Genomic DNA, 19450 nt, shown 5'->3' with positions numbered 1-19450 from the left:
TGTTGTCATGCCCTGTGGTCGCACATATGTGATGCGGGTGATGCCCAAAACCCAGGGGGGGGTGGTGGGGTGCTGAGGGAAGGGGGAAGGGGATTGTATGTGTGTGTGTGTGTGTGGTCATAAGGCCAAAGCACAAATAATAACAGTCACGCGTCGAGCAAAAGCAGCAAACGCGGCAAAAATAAATAATAAAATAAACATGGAAAAAAAAATAAAGAAAACAAATAAGATTTTGACAGTGAAGCATGCACGACTAAGTGTTACCCCTCATATCTGGCCTATATGTATACTCATAATACTATTAACCAAGTCCATATTTAGACACATTTCAGTTAACAACTGAGATGAGAACTTATTTCTTTCAGATGCTAGACAAAAATATGGATTACTGAGCAAATTAATTTAAATATCTAAATAATAACAAAATCTAAAATCTAATATATATCTAAAATTATATATATCTATAAAAAAATATGCAGAAATATTATAGTTTGTCGCATTCAGGTCAAATGATATCTTGCATATAAAATATATATTTTACCATTCTTAGTTTGTTTTCCTTATCAATAATTATATATAAATATGATTTTTCCAAATGTCTGGCAAACTTTTGTCATCAGCTCAGCTAGGGTATAGGCTAAGAGATCTAAGAAAAAAAGGACAAAGGACGATACAAAAAATGAAAACGGAGCGCAAAAAAATGAAAGGCCAAAACATGCGAATGAATATGAGAGCGACCAGAGGCAGTGTTTGGGATTGGCATTGGCCACGGTATTGGGTATTGGGTATTGGGCTCTAATACATATTGGGCCCGCGGACAGCGGACAGCGGACACCGGACCAAATAGGGCCATTGATCAAAATTGTTACAATAATGGCGAAAAATCCACCCCGTGCACAAGCCAAACGCCCAAACAAAAAAGGAGGTGGACGAAGTGGGTGGGCAAGCAGCACGCAAACGTAAAAGCGAACCAAAAGCAAATACGAACAACGCCATTGCTGTCCGTACTGGTGACGGACAGGGGCCACGAGTCCCCTGGACTGCGAGTCCAGGGAAGGACATGGGACGATTGGACCATTGGACCGTTGGACGCTTTGTCAGTGTCGTCGACGGTCGTTGCGACCAAGTTGTTGGAAAGTCTGCGTCTGCCATTGAAAGCCATTTGATGGCAAATGGTGGCGTTGGTGATGGTGGCCGTGGTGGTGGTGATGGTGGTGGTGTTGTTGCTTAAAGTGGTGGTGTTCGTTGGTGTTCTTTTTGGTGGGGTGTGCTTGGCTTACAACCATGCTCGGGTTGAAGTTCTTGCGCTTGCTGGCTGCGTGTTTGGTCTCGCAAGGTAGCTATGGACCAAAAGGACCAAAAGGACCAACAGGCACCTCATTCAAACATATGTACACATGTAGACGTGTATGTGTGTGTGTGTGTCTGTGTGTATTTCACATGCTCTGGCAACGTAATGGCCACAGTTGTTGTTATGGCAAAAGTTCGTACGTGAGGGTCGAGCCGCGAGCGAGGACATTCTTTTGCTTTGGTCCTTTTGCTTGGCCGTTGTTATTGCTCTTCATGTCGTTTTGTACACATTGCATCAAAGCAAACTTTCCTTCTGCTGGGCAAAAATGAAACACAAAAGTCCTGCACAACGACACAAGGACATTGGACCGACCATACGCAGTCGCAATGCAAATAATAAAATACACAAAAAAAAAACGAAAAAATAAAAAAATGTGGACTGACAAAATCGTTTCCTTGGCTATGCGACGCACAAGATACCAAGCCCAAATGTATATGTATATTCACACACACACACATACATACATATGTATATGTATATCTATCTATCTATATACTGCCAATGCAAAAGTCAATCCCCCACGTGCTGGCGCCACAGCTAGCGCCCAATTCCACAAATCCCCGCCAAACCCTTTCGCAAACCGCGTTTATCAAGTTAAGACGCGGAAATTGGCTGCCATTTCGATCTGCCTTGCACACACACACCCAGAGAGAGAGACACGGAGACACACACACACACACACAGCAAAGGATAACGTGGCATAAGCATAACTGATAGCTTTGGTCAGAGCTTTGGTCACATAGCAACGAGCTAACTGCAATATATAGTTGGTAGTGATTATTTCAAATCTGGCTAACAACTTTAACCAGTGTGTTCCATGCCGAGCAGCTTTCGTACGCCATGGCATACATTCAAAAGCTGCCTGATGAAGCATGCTTAGGAAATTCTTTTTGCTGCAAGTAATGCACAAGTCGACACGGGCCGCATCAAATCACTATATCACATATGTAGTATCGTATATATAGTTCTTGTATAAGCAACTTTTTTGTTTATCAAAATATCTAAGCCAAACTTACTCAATATGCCCTTAAATATGCCTCTCACATCTGCACTAAAAATCATTGATGGTAGAATATTAAATCATATAGCTGCCATAACTTTCTTATCTAACTTATCAATTATGCCTGTTATTGTGCTTCTAAATGATAAAGATTAGACAACTGCATCATATAGCTTTGATTGGATTATTAAATTCATAATAAAACTTAGAAAATTTGATATCGGTCGACAATCTTCGACGTTTCCAAATAAAATAATAATTAAATTAGATTATAGATGCTAATATGCTTAGAGATTTACTGGAAAATATCGTAGCTCTGACAACTAATAAAAATATATTTTTCATGCGCTCATTTTCGAATTTATTGCCATAGTTTTGTCTTGAAAATAGATAAGTATAGTAAAGATTTAGAAATTTATTTTAAATTCCTCGTTCCTATCTTATATCAAAATGTTGGATGAGCTTTCATTAAATCAGCATCTGAAAAATGTAGTAAAAATAATGTAATGAATACATATAGATGATAAAAACATACGCTTAAAGATATTATTGCAAAATGAACACAATGAAAGGCAAAAGAACTGTTAACTAAAGATCTCTACTATTAGTTCGAACTATTTTCTGTGATACAATAGCGTGTTTGCCAACCAGCTCGATTTCTTAACAAAAGAGGTAAAAAAGAAACCCTTTAGGGTTGCCACCCAATTTAACCAACATCACCAGGATTAAGGCAGCATAGTTAGTCAAAGTCTTGTAACGCAAACGCAACCCCTCAAAATATGGCCCATTCCAGCGAATGCGTTGAGGGCCGAAACCGCAATCTCCCGACCCAAAAATGCCGCAACAGTGCACAGCATTTGGACCACGAACAGGACCAGTAGCAGCAACCAGCGCAAGCTGTAGCTGTAGCTGTAGCTGGAACAGGAGCAGGAGTAGACATCAGCGGCAGCCCCTGATCTGTGCAAAAATATTAGTTCTGTCAAAATACATTTCTTTGAGTAATGTAATCCCATTTTGCGGTCTTGACACACATACGCAAACGATTCTTTAAAAATTTTTTTTCTTCACATTTTGTTTTTTTTTTTCTTTTTGCCTTTACCAGCGCCCGGAAAATGGGCTGGCCCAAGTAACTCGACCGTTCGCAGCGCCATTGCCAAGCTACTCCCAGCCTCCAATTTCGGGTCACATATCGCATCAAGCTGAATATGAATGCGATAAATCTGTTCGTGATTGTTTTTGCTGTCGCACATGTTGGGCACAACACCCCCAAAAACCCTTCTCCCGTCTGCGACAAGGTGTCCACCACTGTTCTTTTTTCTTCTTCTTCTTTTTATTTTTTTCCCCCTGCCTGCTGCTGGAGTGCGTAAAAAAAATGCCAACGGAATTCGCTAATCCAGCCAAGATGCCTGCCTGCTATTGCTGTGGAGTGTGGAGATGGGATGGGGTTCAGAGGTTGTGTGAATTGGGAAAGGGGGCAGGGGAAGGGGGAAGGGGGTTGCACAGTTCAGCTGTCCTTTATTACACTATTTCCCCGGCTAGGCTCGAGCACGGGCAACGATTACGGACACATGTATGCTGCCATGGCATATACAAATTTCAGTTGCCTGTGACCAGGTGGGTGGCTGGATGGTGCCGGGTGTGCCGGGTGTGTGGGTATGCTGGTGGATTGGTGGCTGTTTGGCTGCTTGACTGGTTCGCTCGCTGGCTGCCTGATGATGACAATGTGTTCTGACAGCTTTGCGGCTGTGATTGCAAAAAATGAGAGACGATGACGAGTAAGGAACAATAAATTGCAAATTTTTTCTACTCACCCGCAAAACACACACACTTAGCCACATGTAGATGTATATACGTTTAACTAAAAACAATTGCAACTAGCGTCGAATTACAAATACCCTTTGCCAGCTTGTCTACTGACCATCTGACCATAACGATAGATTTCTATATTTTGGCCAACTAAATCAGCTTTTGATCGATTTGCCCCTTGAGAGCAATAAATAAATCAAATTCAATTCAATTAAAAACAATATATATTATTCCGTGTTGATTACTGTTTGCACAAATGTCAGGCGATCTACAAATATCGCTGACTCATTCACCAAATCTAATCTTTTTTCTAAGAATTCTTATGGCAAGTCAATTGAAAATAATCATAATAAAAAGTATATATAAAAATCAGGCCACTTATTGAACATTTTGCTACAAAAAGCTGATATGCCCAGCAAAGGCTATGCAGAGAAGAACAAAAATACAAATTGTGTAAAGTAATATAGTCAAAGTCAAAGTCACAGTCTGAGTCTGAGTTGGAGTCGGAGTCGGAGTCAGTTGCGCTGTGAACGTGTCGATGGCGTCGGAGTTGACGTCGCGACGTTTGGCGATGCTGACGCAACTGGGGTGGGGGGTGGTTGGGTGGTGATGTGCGGTATTGGGGAATGGCTTGATGGTGATGCGAATTGGGGCTATAGGTCGCAGCACGGCAAAGTAGAGTTGTGATTCGAGAACAAACATTGATGAGCCCAAATTTCTGTGATTCGTCATCTAAATAGGTTTTATTCACACACACACTCACACACACACACACGCACACACACCCACGCATCGGTGTAAAATTACAACGTATTACATGCACACACTTTCATACATTGCATACTAGCACACACACACACACACACGCACACACACGCACACACACGCACACACAGACACACACTGTAATAACACTTTGTGGCACAGCCTTTTGTAATTTCAGGCAGCTGTCGCATGAAATTGGTAGAAAAAAACCAAGACAAAAACAGAAGCTCAAAAAATTACTTTTAAACACAAAAGACTTGCAAAATAAATGAAAATATTGAGAAATATTTTCTAACTCTTTTATTGAAATATTTGTATATTACATTTATTTATTTAATTATTCATTTATTAATTTTTTGAGTTCGTTACGAGTGTGATTTCCAGTACAAGTTATTAAAAATTAGCATCCGTATCAGAATCTTGTTGGGTTTCATTTGAGCTACAGATGGCGCTGCTAATCCCCTTGGACAATGGGCTTGCAGCGGTCTCCGCTAGATGGCTGTCAACAGCAGAAGAAACAATGCTCACAAGAAATGCACATAAAATATCTTCTAATTGGAAACCTTTTGCACTTTGTTAAGAGCGAATTCGATCAACGATTAATAAGAATTTTCAATTGTTTTTCATTTGTTGATAACAGTTTTTCTTTTTTATTATATTTTCTTTTCGAATGTGGATGTTTCGATAGCCCTCTGAAATTTGTAAGTAGAAATCATAATAATTAAAAAATAGTATATTACAATTGTTGATGGTTAAATAGGATGTGCAGAAATTGTAATTACTGATAAATATATAATATACTTGTGGAACCAAAGCTTAGCTAACTGTATTTCGCTGAAAATCCAAAAAATAATTTACAAAAATTGAAAATCAACTGTTTCAGCAATCAAGCGAGTTTTTTATTTATACAATTGTTAAAGGTAGTCATTGTAGAATCAATGGCGGAGGAGGTTGCTGGAGCCAGACGCAAAAAAAAAAGTAAATTGTAGTAAATGTAAGTGTGTGTGTGTGTGTGTGTATGTGTGTGGATGAAGAACTTGTTAAAACTAAATGCTTTGAATTGTTTGATTTATTTGTTTAAGTTAAAGGAAAATCGTCACAAAATCGATACGCAATGCGAAGAATGTGCGCGGTCAGACCAAGACCTCAAAGATATTCGTATATGAATGATATATGCTTTATACTTAATGTTAAGCTAATGCTAATGCAGTTGCTGTTGCAGTTGCAGTTACAGTTGCAGTTGCAGTTGCAGTTGCTGTTGCTGTTGCACTTGCGGCTGTTGCTGTTGCAGTTGCAGTTGCACGCGCCCCGGTCACACTTTGCTGTGCGCCAGGCCAGGCAGGTCAACAGTAACATATAGGCATTTTGGAGAGATGCGCTCGGCATTGCCAGTGGGAAGCGGGAGCGGTGCGGTTGCTGCGATTGAGGATGGTGGGTGGACTCGGGTGGATCGTATGTTATCAGGTTAATTTGGAGCGTTTCTTTGCGATCGCATCCTCAACGGCGCGCAGCTGCTTGAGCAGATCCTCCCGTCTCGATTTCTTGCCATCCTTGTCCTTATCCTTATCCTTCTCCTTATCCTTGGCACTGTCCTTCTCCTTATCGGAAGCGGGCGAATGGGCCGGCGGAGATGCTAGCGCCGATACGCCCACCATATTTGACGGTTTCTTAATCTCGATGGAAATGGGTGATCGCTTCTTGGCCGATTGTTCAGAAGCTGAAAAGAAACGAATAAATTGGAGGATCTACTTAGATAGCTGTAGCAATTTGCACTTACGTTTTTTGATTAGTTTGCGCTCGTTGAGAGCTTTGTCTGTGGCACGCACACGTTTCTGTGGCGTGTCGCGCGAACCCGACGAACTATCCGACGACGATGAGCCCGAATCCGAGTCCGAATATGATGTGCCTGACGAATCAGCTAATGAGTGGCAAGATAGAGATAGAGAGAGATCAGTTGCAGTAGAGGATGGAGTAGTATATGAAATAGTACCTGAATCCGATGAGCTGGAGCTGCCACGACGACGTATCTTGTCAAACTTTTTCGGTGCCGGCGAGAGTTTCTTGCGCTTCGACGCAGGACTGTGTGTGCCACCGACTGCGAGGCGCTTCTCCAGTGCGGAACGCTTATACGCAGACGATGCGCTGCCCTCTGCAAAATGGAGAATGCGTTAATTGTTAATCGTGACAAGGTAAAAAGGAACAGCTATTTCTATTTATTATTATTGCTGGGATATATGCACCGAGTCCCCCCTCTTAGCCTAAAGCTATGAACAACCCCAGCTCCTGCACGAATGCAAGAATCTTTGTTGGGTTGTCTTCTGAGCTTAGAACATGCTACATAGTTCCCTCGTTCAGGCGACACAAACTGCTAGGATGTGCTTTGAGGACTCTTCCTCGTTGTCACAGAATACCCTCTGCAGATTGGTGACTTAAGACTGGACATTAATCGACAATTGACTTACTTGACGAACGTCTGGGACGTCGAGGTATTTGGCTGGGCGAGCGAGCACGTCCGGCCGCATGGCGTCGCGATGCTGCTCCGGACATGAGCTTGTGCGAGTAGCGACGCTTCTGTTCCGATGCGCTGCTGGAGCGCGACGAATCGGAGCTGGAATCGCTCTGTGAGCTGTTCGAGCTGGAATAGGATGAGTTGCTGCTGTAGCTGCGGCGACGTGGGCGCCGTCGATCATCCCGATCGTATGAGGGACCGCGTCCAATCGATTTGGAACGCATCCATGGATCGCTCCACTCATCGCCGCGTGCAACTGCCTCGACGCGCTGCACGATTACCTCGCGTGCGGGTCGCAGCCGACGATCGTCCTCGTATTGTGGCATCCGATGTGGCGGCAATTCGCGATATCGCGCCATCCGCCCGTAGACGTCGACAACCTCGTACGGCACGGGCGGCATATATGGGGCACGATAGCGATCGGGCGGCTGGCCATACATCGAGTAGACGGGGGGCAGGAGGGCGCGCGGATTGCCATGGCTGATGGGATTGTTGGGCGGCAATTCGCGGGCAACGCTCGGCGAATTGCCGCGCTCCTTGAGATAATATGGATCCTTTTCGAGCTCATCGGGCGAGAGGGTCAGATTCATTTTCTTATCCTCAAAGTCCATGTCCTGCTCCTTGCGCTTGTTCGCCTTGCGCATCATCTCCTTGGCGGTGCGCAGGCCACGTTCCCACGCATTCTCCACTACCACCGGCACCTCGGACATTAGCAGACCGCTGCGCGCATCATGATGCCCGGTGGCGCCACCGACCCCCGCATAGATGCCACCGGCATGATGCAGTCCACCGGCAGCTCGATGATGCAACGCTGCTGGCCGCTCGGTACGATAGTCATGATAGTCACCGCCGGCCGCCGTCACGCCGGCCATGTGACTGTTGTAGGCACTGCTGCTGGGGGCACGCGATGAGCTGCTGGCACCGCCGACGCCGCCGGCGCTACCGCTTTGCATTGGCACCGAGCGCACCAGGCTCTCGAACATTGTGTAGTTGCCCTTGTCGGTGACGCCCGGGTGCAGGAATCGACAGCTCATGCCCCAGGTACACTGGCCGCGCGTATAGAAGCGGCAGACGGGCTTCGGTTCTGTCTCCTCGGGTCGCTTCTCATCCTCGTCGGACACCTCGCCCTCCTCCAGTTCCTCGTCCTTTTTCTTCTTTTTGGCACACTCCGCACCGCCGGCAACCGCGCCATCGCCATCGTCGTCGACCACCACGACAACATCATCATGGTCATTAGCTTTTGCCGGCGATGACTGTGACTGGCTGGCAGCATTTTTGTTTAGTTCATTGCCACCATTCGCTGCTGTGGCCGATGAATTGGCGCCCGCATCCGTCTCCGCATCCGCCTCCGACTTGCCGGCGAGCTCTGGACATTCACCCTCCTCTGCCTCAAAGTCAAGCGCGTCGTCATCATGCGGTGGCTTAACCAAATCATCCAAGCCATTTGTGCCATCCGAGTCCTGCAATCGTACAGTGGAATCGAACAATTAATATATGAAATAGTAATCAAATATAATATAAACTTTGTCGCCCTGTTTCCATATTTATCTGTAACATATAACATATATATTTATATAGATTTTTCACCTTGGAGTCCTTTGAATTTTCTGTTGATTGCTTCTCAATGCGTGATTTGCCGTTGAGTGTCGGCGAATCGCGCACAGCCGGCAGCGAGTCATCGGAAATGGCGCCCTCCTCCTCCTCATCCTGATTTGCTTTGGCGCTGTTGGAGTTGGAGTTTTTCGACTGGGCCTGCCTCTCCATATCAATGTCGCTCACATCACTGAGATCCTCGTGGCTGATGTTTAGATCAACTGCCGCCTGATTGTATATCGGCTCTCGACTGTTGCTTCGACTCCGCACCGAGCTCGACTGTGATTTCTTGGAAGACACGGTTTCCGTCGTGGCGGCGGCATCCACATCGGCATCGACATTGGCATCAGCATCAACATCGCCATCGCCATTGCCACTGCCATCACCATCGGCATCAACTTTAACGGCAACGTTGCCAGCAGCAACAGCAGCAGCTGCCGCTGCCGCTGCCGCAGCGGCCATTGCAGCTGAAGATGGTGGTTTTCTTGAATCGTCATCATCGTCATCTTCGCTTGAGCTGCTGCTATCTGAGCCGCTGCTGCTGCTGCTGCTGCTACTGGAACCGCCGCCGCTGCTGCTGCTGTCACTGCTGCTGGAGCTTTTCTTTTTTGTCTTGGAGCGATCGCTGTGACTGGAACGTGAGCTGGCCGCTGAGTTGCGTCCGCCGGAGGCTTGTGCACTTTTCATCGTTTCATCATCATCGCCGGCCGTTTCCTTGATGGGCGTTGTTGCACACGAATTTGACGGCGATTCAGACGTCGATCGGAACGTGCTGCGTGAATCCTCCAACTCCATGCTGACGCCCATGCGCTATGTATGCCCCTCAAGCTCGTGCTGCTCGTTCTCGCCTCGATTTTCTGCGGGAGACGCCAAAGATTAGCTTCGGAGTCGGTGAATCAATTCAAATGCAGTTCAAATCATATATAGAACATAGATTTGTCCTTTTTTTATCGCTCGTTTCTTCGTTTTTTATGCTATTTATGCAGCCTAGGGAAACTCATCTTCGGCGCACCGAATTTCTGGGTTTGTTTTGAATCTCTTGTAAACACAGTTGGGTAGCGCTGACAGAGACAGAGACAGAGAGAGAGAGAGGGAGAGAGCGAGGGAGATAGCGATAGAGATAGAAAGAGAATGAAAAGAAGACTGGCAACAGACATAGATCTTTACAAGGGTTTATCGAGTTTGGTGATTTAATAAATATAAAAGTAAATAAAATTCAGAAGGAACGGCGAAAGATTGACTCCTTTTATAAAAATAAAATAAATAATTTTAGTAAATAAAAGCAATTAAACTAATCCAACAAATTAAAGAGACAAGTTAAGATCAATTGGAACATGGCAGAAATGAATTGAATTGTCAAATGGCCAATACAGAATGTGTGATTCAAGACTCTCTCAATAACTTGTGAAATGTAGGCAAAACGAAATTCAATTGAGAATTAAACCAATTCAGGGGCAAGGCACTTATACATAAATAAAATGTTCTATTTTCTTTCATTTTCTTTTCTTTTGTTTTTACTTATTTCTATATATTTTTTTGTGGGTTTACGACAGTCGACTGTGAATGTTTCTTTTAATTGTTTTTGTTTTTTTTTAATTTCTTTTTAGATATATTTTTTGGTTTTTTTTTTTTGGAAAGAAAATTTCTTTCACGTAAAGTTTTCTGTTCACTTTGTTGAATTCTTACCTTCATCATTGTACTTTTAATTGTTTAGGCTTTTTTTTTATTATATAGTTATTATGTGTGTGTTTTTGTCGAAAACTATTAATTGACTGTTTACTTTAAAACTCGACTTTTTCGATTTTTCGACTTTTTCGATTTTTCGACTTTACGCGAACGAAAGACAACAGTGAGAGAGAGATAGCGAGAAAGAGAGAGAGAGAGAGAGAGCAATTTCAATGAATAACAATTACATATTTGAATTTTACAAGAATTTTACTATGTTTGCTCATGTCTCGAGGTTACAAATGAATGCAAGACACAAACACACACACACACTCGCACACAAGCGCATGTATATGTGCATATATATATATATATATATATATATTCATACATATATATAATACGCACACACACACACACAAACACACACAGGTTACTTGTATATGATAGCGACATTCGACATTTCATATACGATTTAAGTGTTGTAGGTATTTTTTTTTGTTACTTTTTTTTCGCACTTTTCGCGACCGATAAAATTGTTGTTTAAACTTTTTAAACAATTGCAAATGAACTGAACTTAACTGAATCGCAATTTTTTGTACTCTTAACGCAAGACAGACGTGAGAAACGGAGCTTTTCGACTTTCAAGCACAACTTTCAACTTTTTTTTTATCACAGAGTCAAATACGATTTAAAGCTTTATACTTTTTGTTGTTGGTCTTTCGATTTTTGATTATTGTTATTGATTTGATTTATTTTTATTACTTTTTGATGTGTGTAAAACACTTTTTCACTTACGTAGTGTTGGAGGGGAAAAATAGAATACTTGAAAATATATATATATCAATTGTTGGTTATAGTAATGCAATTTGCACAGTTTATTGTTGTTGCTCACCTAAAAGCCAGTTGCCGCTGCAGCTGCAGGCGTCAGTCAACGTCCAGTTCCTCTCCCTCTCTGTCTCTCTCACTCCCTCACCAGGCCACACACAAATTTTATCAGCAGGCTCCGGCTTCGTGTTAAAGTTGTATGTGTGAGGTTGAGTGTGTGTGTGTTTGAGTGTGTGTGTTTGTGTTTGTGAATGTGTGTTTGTGAGTGCCGCCGTCAAACGAATTGCGTTCGTCAAATTAAGTTGCTTTCCCTGCGTGGCCCACGGGTTTTGTGTTGGTTTGCTATCGCCGTTGAGTCCGCAGCTTGTATTTACAATGTTCCTGCCGCTTTTTTGATGCTTTTACCTGTTCCTTATTGTATTTTAATTTAATTTAATGGGCTTTCTTAGTTGAAAATCTTTTGTCACCAATGAAGCCACCCGAACTACAGAAAATATTAGCGATGAGCGTTCTTGCCTGACACTGATATCGATAACACAATTGCTCTTTCGCATGCTTGACTCAGCCAGTGTGGCCGTTTTCACATTTTATCGGACAGATCGGTTATCTTTTAATTTGATTAAGCCGAAAAAAATGAGCAAATTTATATAGTTTTACTGCTCGAAAAATTAGAAATTTTTGGCAGTACATTGTATTTCATTGTAAATTTGGGTACTGTACTTGACGATGGTCAATACAGTCTATTCCAGGTCCAATACAAACATGCATGCAAATTAATTAAGCAACAATGTCATATGACTTAAATAACAGAGTATGATGGACTTTATATTTTTGATAATAAAATTATTAATATAGTATATATTGCCATCCCAAACAGCCAGAACTTTATTTTAAAATTTAGCTCGTTTTTTATCAATTCCACCTGCGTTTTTTTTTTTTTTTTTTGCCTTTTTTCTGATCGATTTTTGCAGTCGATAATTGGCAGCACTACATGCAGCAGCAATCTATCGATTGATTACTTAATGGTTATATTAGCTAACAGAAATTGAACATATATACAAACGCTTGTCACAACATGATTTTCCTTATTAAAAGTTATGTCAACGAAAATTAAATAATATTTTATTTTTCGAATACCACCACTATCGGCCCGTTTTGGTTATGCACCTTACAAAATCTAACGGCTCTCACCATCGATAAGTGTTTGTGCAACTCTAGCAAAATGCAGCTGTTGAACGGAGCGTTACGTTGTCTTCAAGCGGTTCACGCTGCCAAACTCAATGCCACCAAATGCCTGGTCAGCACACATCCTGCTACCCAATGCCTTGGATGCGTGGCCTTGCAGCAGCGACGCCACTATGCCGAACATGTCCCAGCTATTGCCATGGCCCACGAGCAATTTGATGGCCCGACACCAGACGCAACACGTCAGCCCCTTATCACAATGCACGGCCTGTTTGGGTCCAAGCAGAACTGGCGCAGCGTAAGCAAAGCGCTAGCCAAACAGACCAATCGACGCGTAAGCAACTGTTAATCCCCTATAAAACAGATGTGCATATGCGGGAACCACTTAACCATTGAACATGTATGGTATTTTAGGTTTATACGGTGGATTTGCGCAATCATGGCGACAGTCCTCACACCACCACACACAACTCGTTTGGCATGACGGCGGATCTGTTGGCGTTTACGCAGGCCAAGTCGCTGTCCAAGACGAGCCTGATGGGCCACAGTATGGGCGGACGAGCCGCCATGCACTTTGCCTTGAGTCATGTATTAAACCTGACGTGCCCCTAAACATCTATAAATATGATTTAACGTTTACTTTCACTTGCAGCCGGAAATCTGCGAACGCTTGATTGTTGTGGACGTATCGCCCGTAGCCATTCCCAGAACCGTCAATGAAATGAGTGGCATATTTAATGCCATGCTGGACATTTCCCTGCCCGCAAATGTAGCCCAGTCCAAGGGCCGTCAGATTGCCAAAGAGGCGCTATTGAAAACCGTAGACAGGGACACTGTCGATTTCATCCTACTCAATCTGCGAAAGAAACCAGACACTGGCGAGTATGTTGAACCGCCGCTGGCGCATCATATGAAACCCAAGCATTAATAGTTTGCCATCTCTTCCAGATTCTATTGGGCCTGCAATGTGGAGGTGCTGCTCAAAAGCCTGCACGGTTTTTCGGACTACGGATCGCATATAGCCAGCCTGCCGCCATTCACGGGTCCCACAACCTTCATTTGTGGCACCCAATCAACCTTTATGGAGTAGTTATCTTTAGTTTAACAAATGTTTAACAATAGTACATGTCTCATTCTCCTCTTTTTTTTTAGTCCCAACGATTGGCCTCAGATACTGAAATTCTTTCCGAATGCCACGCAGCATTGGCTGGAGACGGGTCACTTGGTGCATCTGGAGGAGCCGCATAAGTTTATACAGATCGTGGCGGAGTTTTTAAATAAGCCCTAAAACGCTTCGCCAGCCAATCTTGTTTTAATAGCCACAATTCTCATGCGTTCACAAATCAGAGCGAGATGGCATATTAATTATGTGTGTAAATAAATCAGTTGAACAAATTGCAATACCAAATAATAAAGTCAAATACATTTCAAATGTAAATTTAATTCTCGTTCTCATGTTTGGAATTTATATAGTAAAGACGGCTTTTAAAATATCTTAACACATACATACACAAAAAGACGAAACTAACAAACAAACAATAAAAAGGTAATACATAAAAAACGTTACTTAAATAAATTCAGCATGCGGCATACAAAAACGCTGCATGATCGTATATATATATATATATATGTATGTATATATATGTGTATAATATGTATGTGGCTGGCTTAAAGTACAACATAATAAATAAAATACAAATAAGGTTTTGGGGGGAGTATTTGGGATGCAGAAGGGGAAATCACATTGAACTTACAAATTAAATAGATTTTTCAAATAAAATATTCCATTTTTGTTTTGTTTTTGTTTAACACTTCTTATAAATGAACACAGTTTGCGTGCGTGTGTGTGTGTGTGTGTGTGTATGCTTATGGAGGTGTATGTGTGTTTATTATAATAAATACATTAAACAGGAATGGTGGGTAAAACATTGTGCTAAGGCTAAAATGGTTTTTTTCCTTCATTTTCATTTTTGTTTTTGTTTTTGTTTTCTTTTAGTTTTCATAAATTTGTGGCTTGCTTTGGTTTTCGTGTTGTGTGTGTGTGTGTGTGTGTATGAGTGAGTCAGCAATGTAGTTTTGTTAGTTTAGTTGTTTGTTCTAGGTTTTAGATTTAGTTAACAGCTGCATCAATTCTTTAGCTCTCATCTCCGTTAGACGATTAGACAATTATCCCGCCGTCGTAGGCGTAGTCCGCCTTATTGTGCATGACGAGTCGATTTTCCACAAAGTAAAAGCTGTCCGAGCGCGTCTCAAAGGGACTCGATATCATTTCAGCAACTGCAAGGCGAGGATGAAACAAACGAAATTAATAAGCTGTGACCTAGTTTAGTACAGTGTGTATTCTTTATGATGTACCCTTTTATTTAACTCTCTCTCTCTCTCTGTTTTGCTCGAACTTTATTTTGAATCGTTTTTTGTTTAATTTGTTTCAAGAAATTCACCATTTTCAACATTTTTAAAATCTATTAAACCTCATCCACAATTCTATCATAGTTTTTAATACTATTTGAAATATTTATATATATATATATATATATATATATATATATGTATATATATTCAAATGCTATCCAAAAATAAAGTTATTAAAAACTTCTGTTTACAGCACAACTATTGACATACATCATATATAAACTATATAAACTTATTCAACACAATTATCAAATGGCGGTTCATCAACTAGAGTGCACACTGTACGCACTTATGCAAGTGTCTGCCTAAATTTGCATTTGCTCAATGTCCTTGACCTGCAATTGGCAACTGCAAATCTTGCCATTTTCTTTTCTTTGTGATGGGGGTTTGTTTGGACACTTACCCAGGTCTGGTGGAAGATTAGGAAACTCGTAAATGTGCTCGCACGTATTCTTGGAATATGGAATGCAATATCCGAACTCAAAATCGAATGTTTTTAGCAAGCGATCGCGGAAAAAGTGACGCTCAATCATGCGAAAATTGTTCACTGGCTGGCTGCCCACAGTGAACTCCACCCTGTTGGCGACAGCAGATAAAGGACAGGGATTAGTTTGATAAACAATAGTACAGATCATATTATAGTACAGCGAGGACTCTCGAAATTTGTCAGGCTTTGTTGTTGAATTTCGTTTGTGAAAATTGAATACTTAAAAATGAAAAAAACATTGATATAAACAGAGAAAATAAGACTAAAGTTTATCTAAAAAAAATAAAAGAATTTTGATTTGATTTGATTTTTAACAAAATTGTACAACTGCAAAACAAAAATCTCAAAAATAAGAATTTGGGAAATTAATGATTCTGATTGATGGACAAGACTATTTAGCGAGAGAGTGCTGTGTGTTATGTGTTAATTTGCGAATCAGCTTACGTGGCGCCCACTGTCTTGAGATTGAGAAACGCTGGGGTGAACTGATAGCGGACATAGCGTCCGGCATTGGGATCGGCAGTGTCATCGAGCGACAGATCCTCGGCAGCGGCCAGCATGGTCTCCTCGATGGATAGCCCATCGGGATACTGCTCGCTGGGCGGCTTGGCAATCTCAAAGAGGACGGCACCGCTCTCCAGGTCGCGTATCTTGAACCGTGTAAAGTCAATTTCGAACACATTGGCGTTCGCCGAGCAGAGATAATCATCGGTTATCTTCGTCAGATGCAGCACATCCTCCGGCGTCACATTCGATTCCTCCTTGCCACGCTTCCCATCGCCGCCGGCGGCGACACTTGCCCCAGCTGCAACTGCATTGCTCGATTCGCTACTGCTGCTGCCCGCTGCACCAGATACGGTTGTGGATGAGGAGGCGCTGGAGGTGGCTGAGGACGATTGCACCGGATTCAATTGCTTGCCAACGACGCTCATTGCTGCCGTTCTGCTGCGGGGTGGGAGGGGGAAAAGGTGTCTACTGTGTCCACCTGCGTCTCAGGCTGCAAATATAAGTTGTGTAAAATGTAAATTAATTTCATAAATATTAATATCAATTCAATTTGCATTAATTTGACTCGCAACTAACCGAAACATTTATTCAAAGTTGTCATAACAAGAAATCCACCAAAAAAAAAACGAACGCGACCCAATTTCTGGAAAAGCTGCCTTTGTTTGTATTTGTTTTTCCGCCTGTCTTCTGCAAATGTGTGTGTGTGTGTGTGTTGTGCGTGTTGTTGCCTTTGTTGTTGTTTTGTATAATTCCTTCTAGCAGCAGCTGCCCTGCTATTGTTATTGTTATTACTGTTGGTTGTTATTATTGCTGCTGCTGCCTACTGCACTCGTTTAGCACCTGTCTATGGCAAAATGCAACAAAAAATAATTTATATTGTTGACATTTTGTGTTTGGTTGAGTATTTCAAAGTAAATCAACTCGTTCACACACACACACGCACACACTAACATCGACGACACTGTGTGGAAAATTGGCAACTTATCGATACTAAATAGAAAACATGCAGACGATTGTTATCGATATAACATGTGGCTGCGCTTTCTTGCTCAATTTTGCGTTCAAGCTTACTCATTTGGCCCTGCGTATGTGCTGGTGTGTACACACTGGCGCGAGATTTGAAATTGTCGAATTTGTTGCTAGCTTTTATCTTATACACACAACTATAACTATATAATTTAATAACCCTGAACAGTTTGATAAGTAATATTACGTCCATATATCAGTATTAGCGTATCGTAGAAGTACGTAAGACAAATAATACTTAAACTGGTTGAATAAATGTAAAACAAAACATTTAAACAAAAGGGGAAAGTGCAATATAAATTACTAATTATATGCTTGCAGAGGGTATTATGATGTTGTTTTCAAGTTAAATAAGCCATAAAGTAGATATATATACGAACTACTGAACTATATAGCACCCATAGGAAAAATCGATCGAGAGTTCGAGAGTTCTTGTATGGACTACTTTTTAGTATAACTAAATAACCGAACCAAACTTAACTGTTATGCGTGTTGGTTTTTTCGAATCTGTAGTGAAACTTGGCAGTTTACAATTCGAGGACATGAAATCTTCTTCTTGCCTGTTAAGCTTATTTGTGGCGTAAAACTGGCTTTGTCTTACCAACCGAAAGGTGGCAACACTGGCTAAGGGCGCCAATGCCTTGATGCCTCCTGGCTGCAGTTGATCAATCCGATTGGTCTGCTGCCCATCGAGCTGCAAGTGCTGTGTGTGCATGTGTGTGTGTGTGGTGTGTGTTGTGTGTGTTGCGTGTGTGTATGTTTTTTAAGGGTACTACTTACCATTGTTGCTGCTGCTGCTGCTGCTGTTGTTGTTGTTGTTGTTGCTGTTGGTCTTAAGTGGGTATTTTAATATTCGCAGCAAGGCAACAGTATTGGGTTTCAGACCACATCATGATGCACTTATGCCGCGTCCTCCGCCCCGCTCCTTTGCCGCACGCCCGTCCCTTTTCTTTCTCTCTTGTGTTTTTTTTTTCTTCTTTTCAGTTTCTTTTTTTTTTGTTTTTTTGGCGTCCACGTTTCCTGTATGTTTGCTCGCCTGCTGTGTGTGTGTGTGTGTGTGTGTGTGTAAGTGAGAACGTGTTCATGCTCACTTCTATCTTTAGTACAGTTGACTGTGACTGCTGTCCGAGAGGGCGACCCGATTCCGATTCCAATTCCGAGCGACTCGACTCGACTCGACTCGAACCGACTCGACTCGAACCGACTCGACTCGACTTTTTTTCATCGTTTGTCGTATACGCTATCCTGAAAGGGTTAACCGCATTTTAATCAGAGCTGTGACGGCCAGTTCCTTGCGGCTTTACTGGCTCTCAGGTCGGGGCTTCTTCAAAGCAGGAAACACCTAAATACAAACTTCAAAAATACATTGTAATTTCAATTCAGTAATTGCTCACTTTGAAAAGACAGTGTTGTAAAACTTGGTGATATTCTACGCCTAACAAATATACTTTATATTTAGACTGTTTCACGACAATAGATAATAGCCAATAGATAATTATAAAATCCTGTACAAATGATATACACAAAAAAATAACTCACAATAAATGATATGCATACAATGTGGAACTGAGGTTTAAGTACCAGAAATATATTTACTTCGATAAATTGTAACTTTTCAGTTACGAATATAGTTTCAAAATGTAGATATATTATAGTAAGATATTCGTCAAAGCAAAGTATTTGGGGAAATACAAAAAAATACCAAATACTTCGCAGAATGATTCCATTTTGTTTTGGGGGTTTTCAGCCCTTTACGATTTCATCACTACAAATGGGGGCGGAACTGAAGCTAAATTTCAAATCCAAATTGTCATATATCTTGGCTAAAGTATAGAGTTACGTGTTAGTTAAATACAAAGTATTTGGGCAAGTTCGAGAAGAAGTTCATTCAATCATTCTGTAAAACAGATGATTATAGATTAAACAAAGTAGTTAGTTGTTGTCTGGGGAAGTACCCTGAAACATTTTACTTGAAATTACCTCTAATAATATAATAAATATAAAATACATGCTCGCCTTTGACTGCAAATATAGTAAATCATAAACATTGTTTGCAAACACAGATGAAAATGATTGAAAATTCGTTTAGAGCACAATTAAAATTAACTGCCTGCTGTTGCACATGTTGCATGTGAATCATAGATTATTTCCTATATAGAATTGTTCAGTTTAATATATAAGAAATATGCATTATAATTTATTAAGTAAATTAATATATATGCCATCAACTGCAGTTTGCTCTGTTTTATTGGATCTTTTGCCAATTGGAAAACGATGCAGTCCAAATTACACAGAACGGGGACATCTGGGAGCAAT

General features: G+C 41.6%; 3 protein-coding genes across 3 annotated transcripts; 1 reads left to right on the top strand and 2 right to left on the bottom strand.

The window, feature by feature from the left end:
* Nucleotides 1-5799: 5799 nt before the first annotated feature.
* LOC6565687 (zinc finger CCCH domain-containing protein 18) lies at nt 5800-12041 on the bottom strand. Its single transcript, XM_032738848.2, has 6 exons — nt 11585-12041; nt 9019-9881; nt 7385-8891; nt 6913-7071; nt 6700-6840; nt 5800-6639 (listed from the first exon to the last, which is right to left on the bottom strand). The coding sequence occupies exons 2-6, from the start codon at nt 9829-9831 to the stop codon at nt 6383-6385; spliced, it is 2877 nt and encodes a 958-aa protein (XP_032594739.1). The 5' UTR covers nt 9832-9881; nt 11585-12041; the 3' UTR covers nt 5800-6382.
* Nucleotides 12042-12668: 627 nt separating this feature from the next.
* LOC6565686 (protein ABHD11) lies at nt 12669-14145 on the top strand. Its single transcript, XM_001992308.3, has 5 exons — nt 12669-13036; nt 13117-13290; nt 13355-13584; nt 13651-13788; nt 13855-14145. Exons 1-5 carry the CDS (start codon nt 12740-12742, stop codon nt 13988-13990), a joined length of 975 nt encoding a protein of 324 aa, XP_001992344.1. The 5' UTR covers nt 12669-12739; the 3' UTR covers nt 13991-14145.
* Nucleotides 14134-17073, bottom strand: LOC6565685 (protein unc-119 homolog). Its single transcript, XM_001992307.2, has 4 exons — nt 16685-17073; nt 16046-16598; nt 15518-15690; nt 14134-14979 (listed from the first exon to the last, which is right to left on the bottom strand). Exons 2-4 carry the CDS (start codon nt 16531-16533, stop codon nt 14861-14863), a joined length of 780 nt encoding a protein of 259 aa, XP_001992343.1. The 5' UTR covers nt 16534-16598; nt 16685-17073; the 3' UTR covers nt 14134-14860.
* Between the last annotated feature and the right edge of the window lie 2377 nt (nt 17074-19450).

The sequence above is a fragment of the Drosophila grimshawi genome, unplaced genomic scaffold (genome assembly GCF_018153295.1).
Source record: "Drosophila grimshawi isolate 15287-2541.00 unplaced genomic scaffold, ASM1815329v1 contig_848, whole genome shotgun sequence".
Classification (NCBI taxonomy): domain Eukaryota; kingdom Metazoa; phylum Arthropoda; class Insecta; order Diptera; family Drosophilidae; genus Drosophila; species Drosophila grimshawi.
The sequence above is the reverse complement of the archived record's forward strand: the minus strand, read 5'-3'. Positions and strand labels throughout refer to the sequence as shown.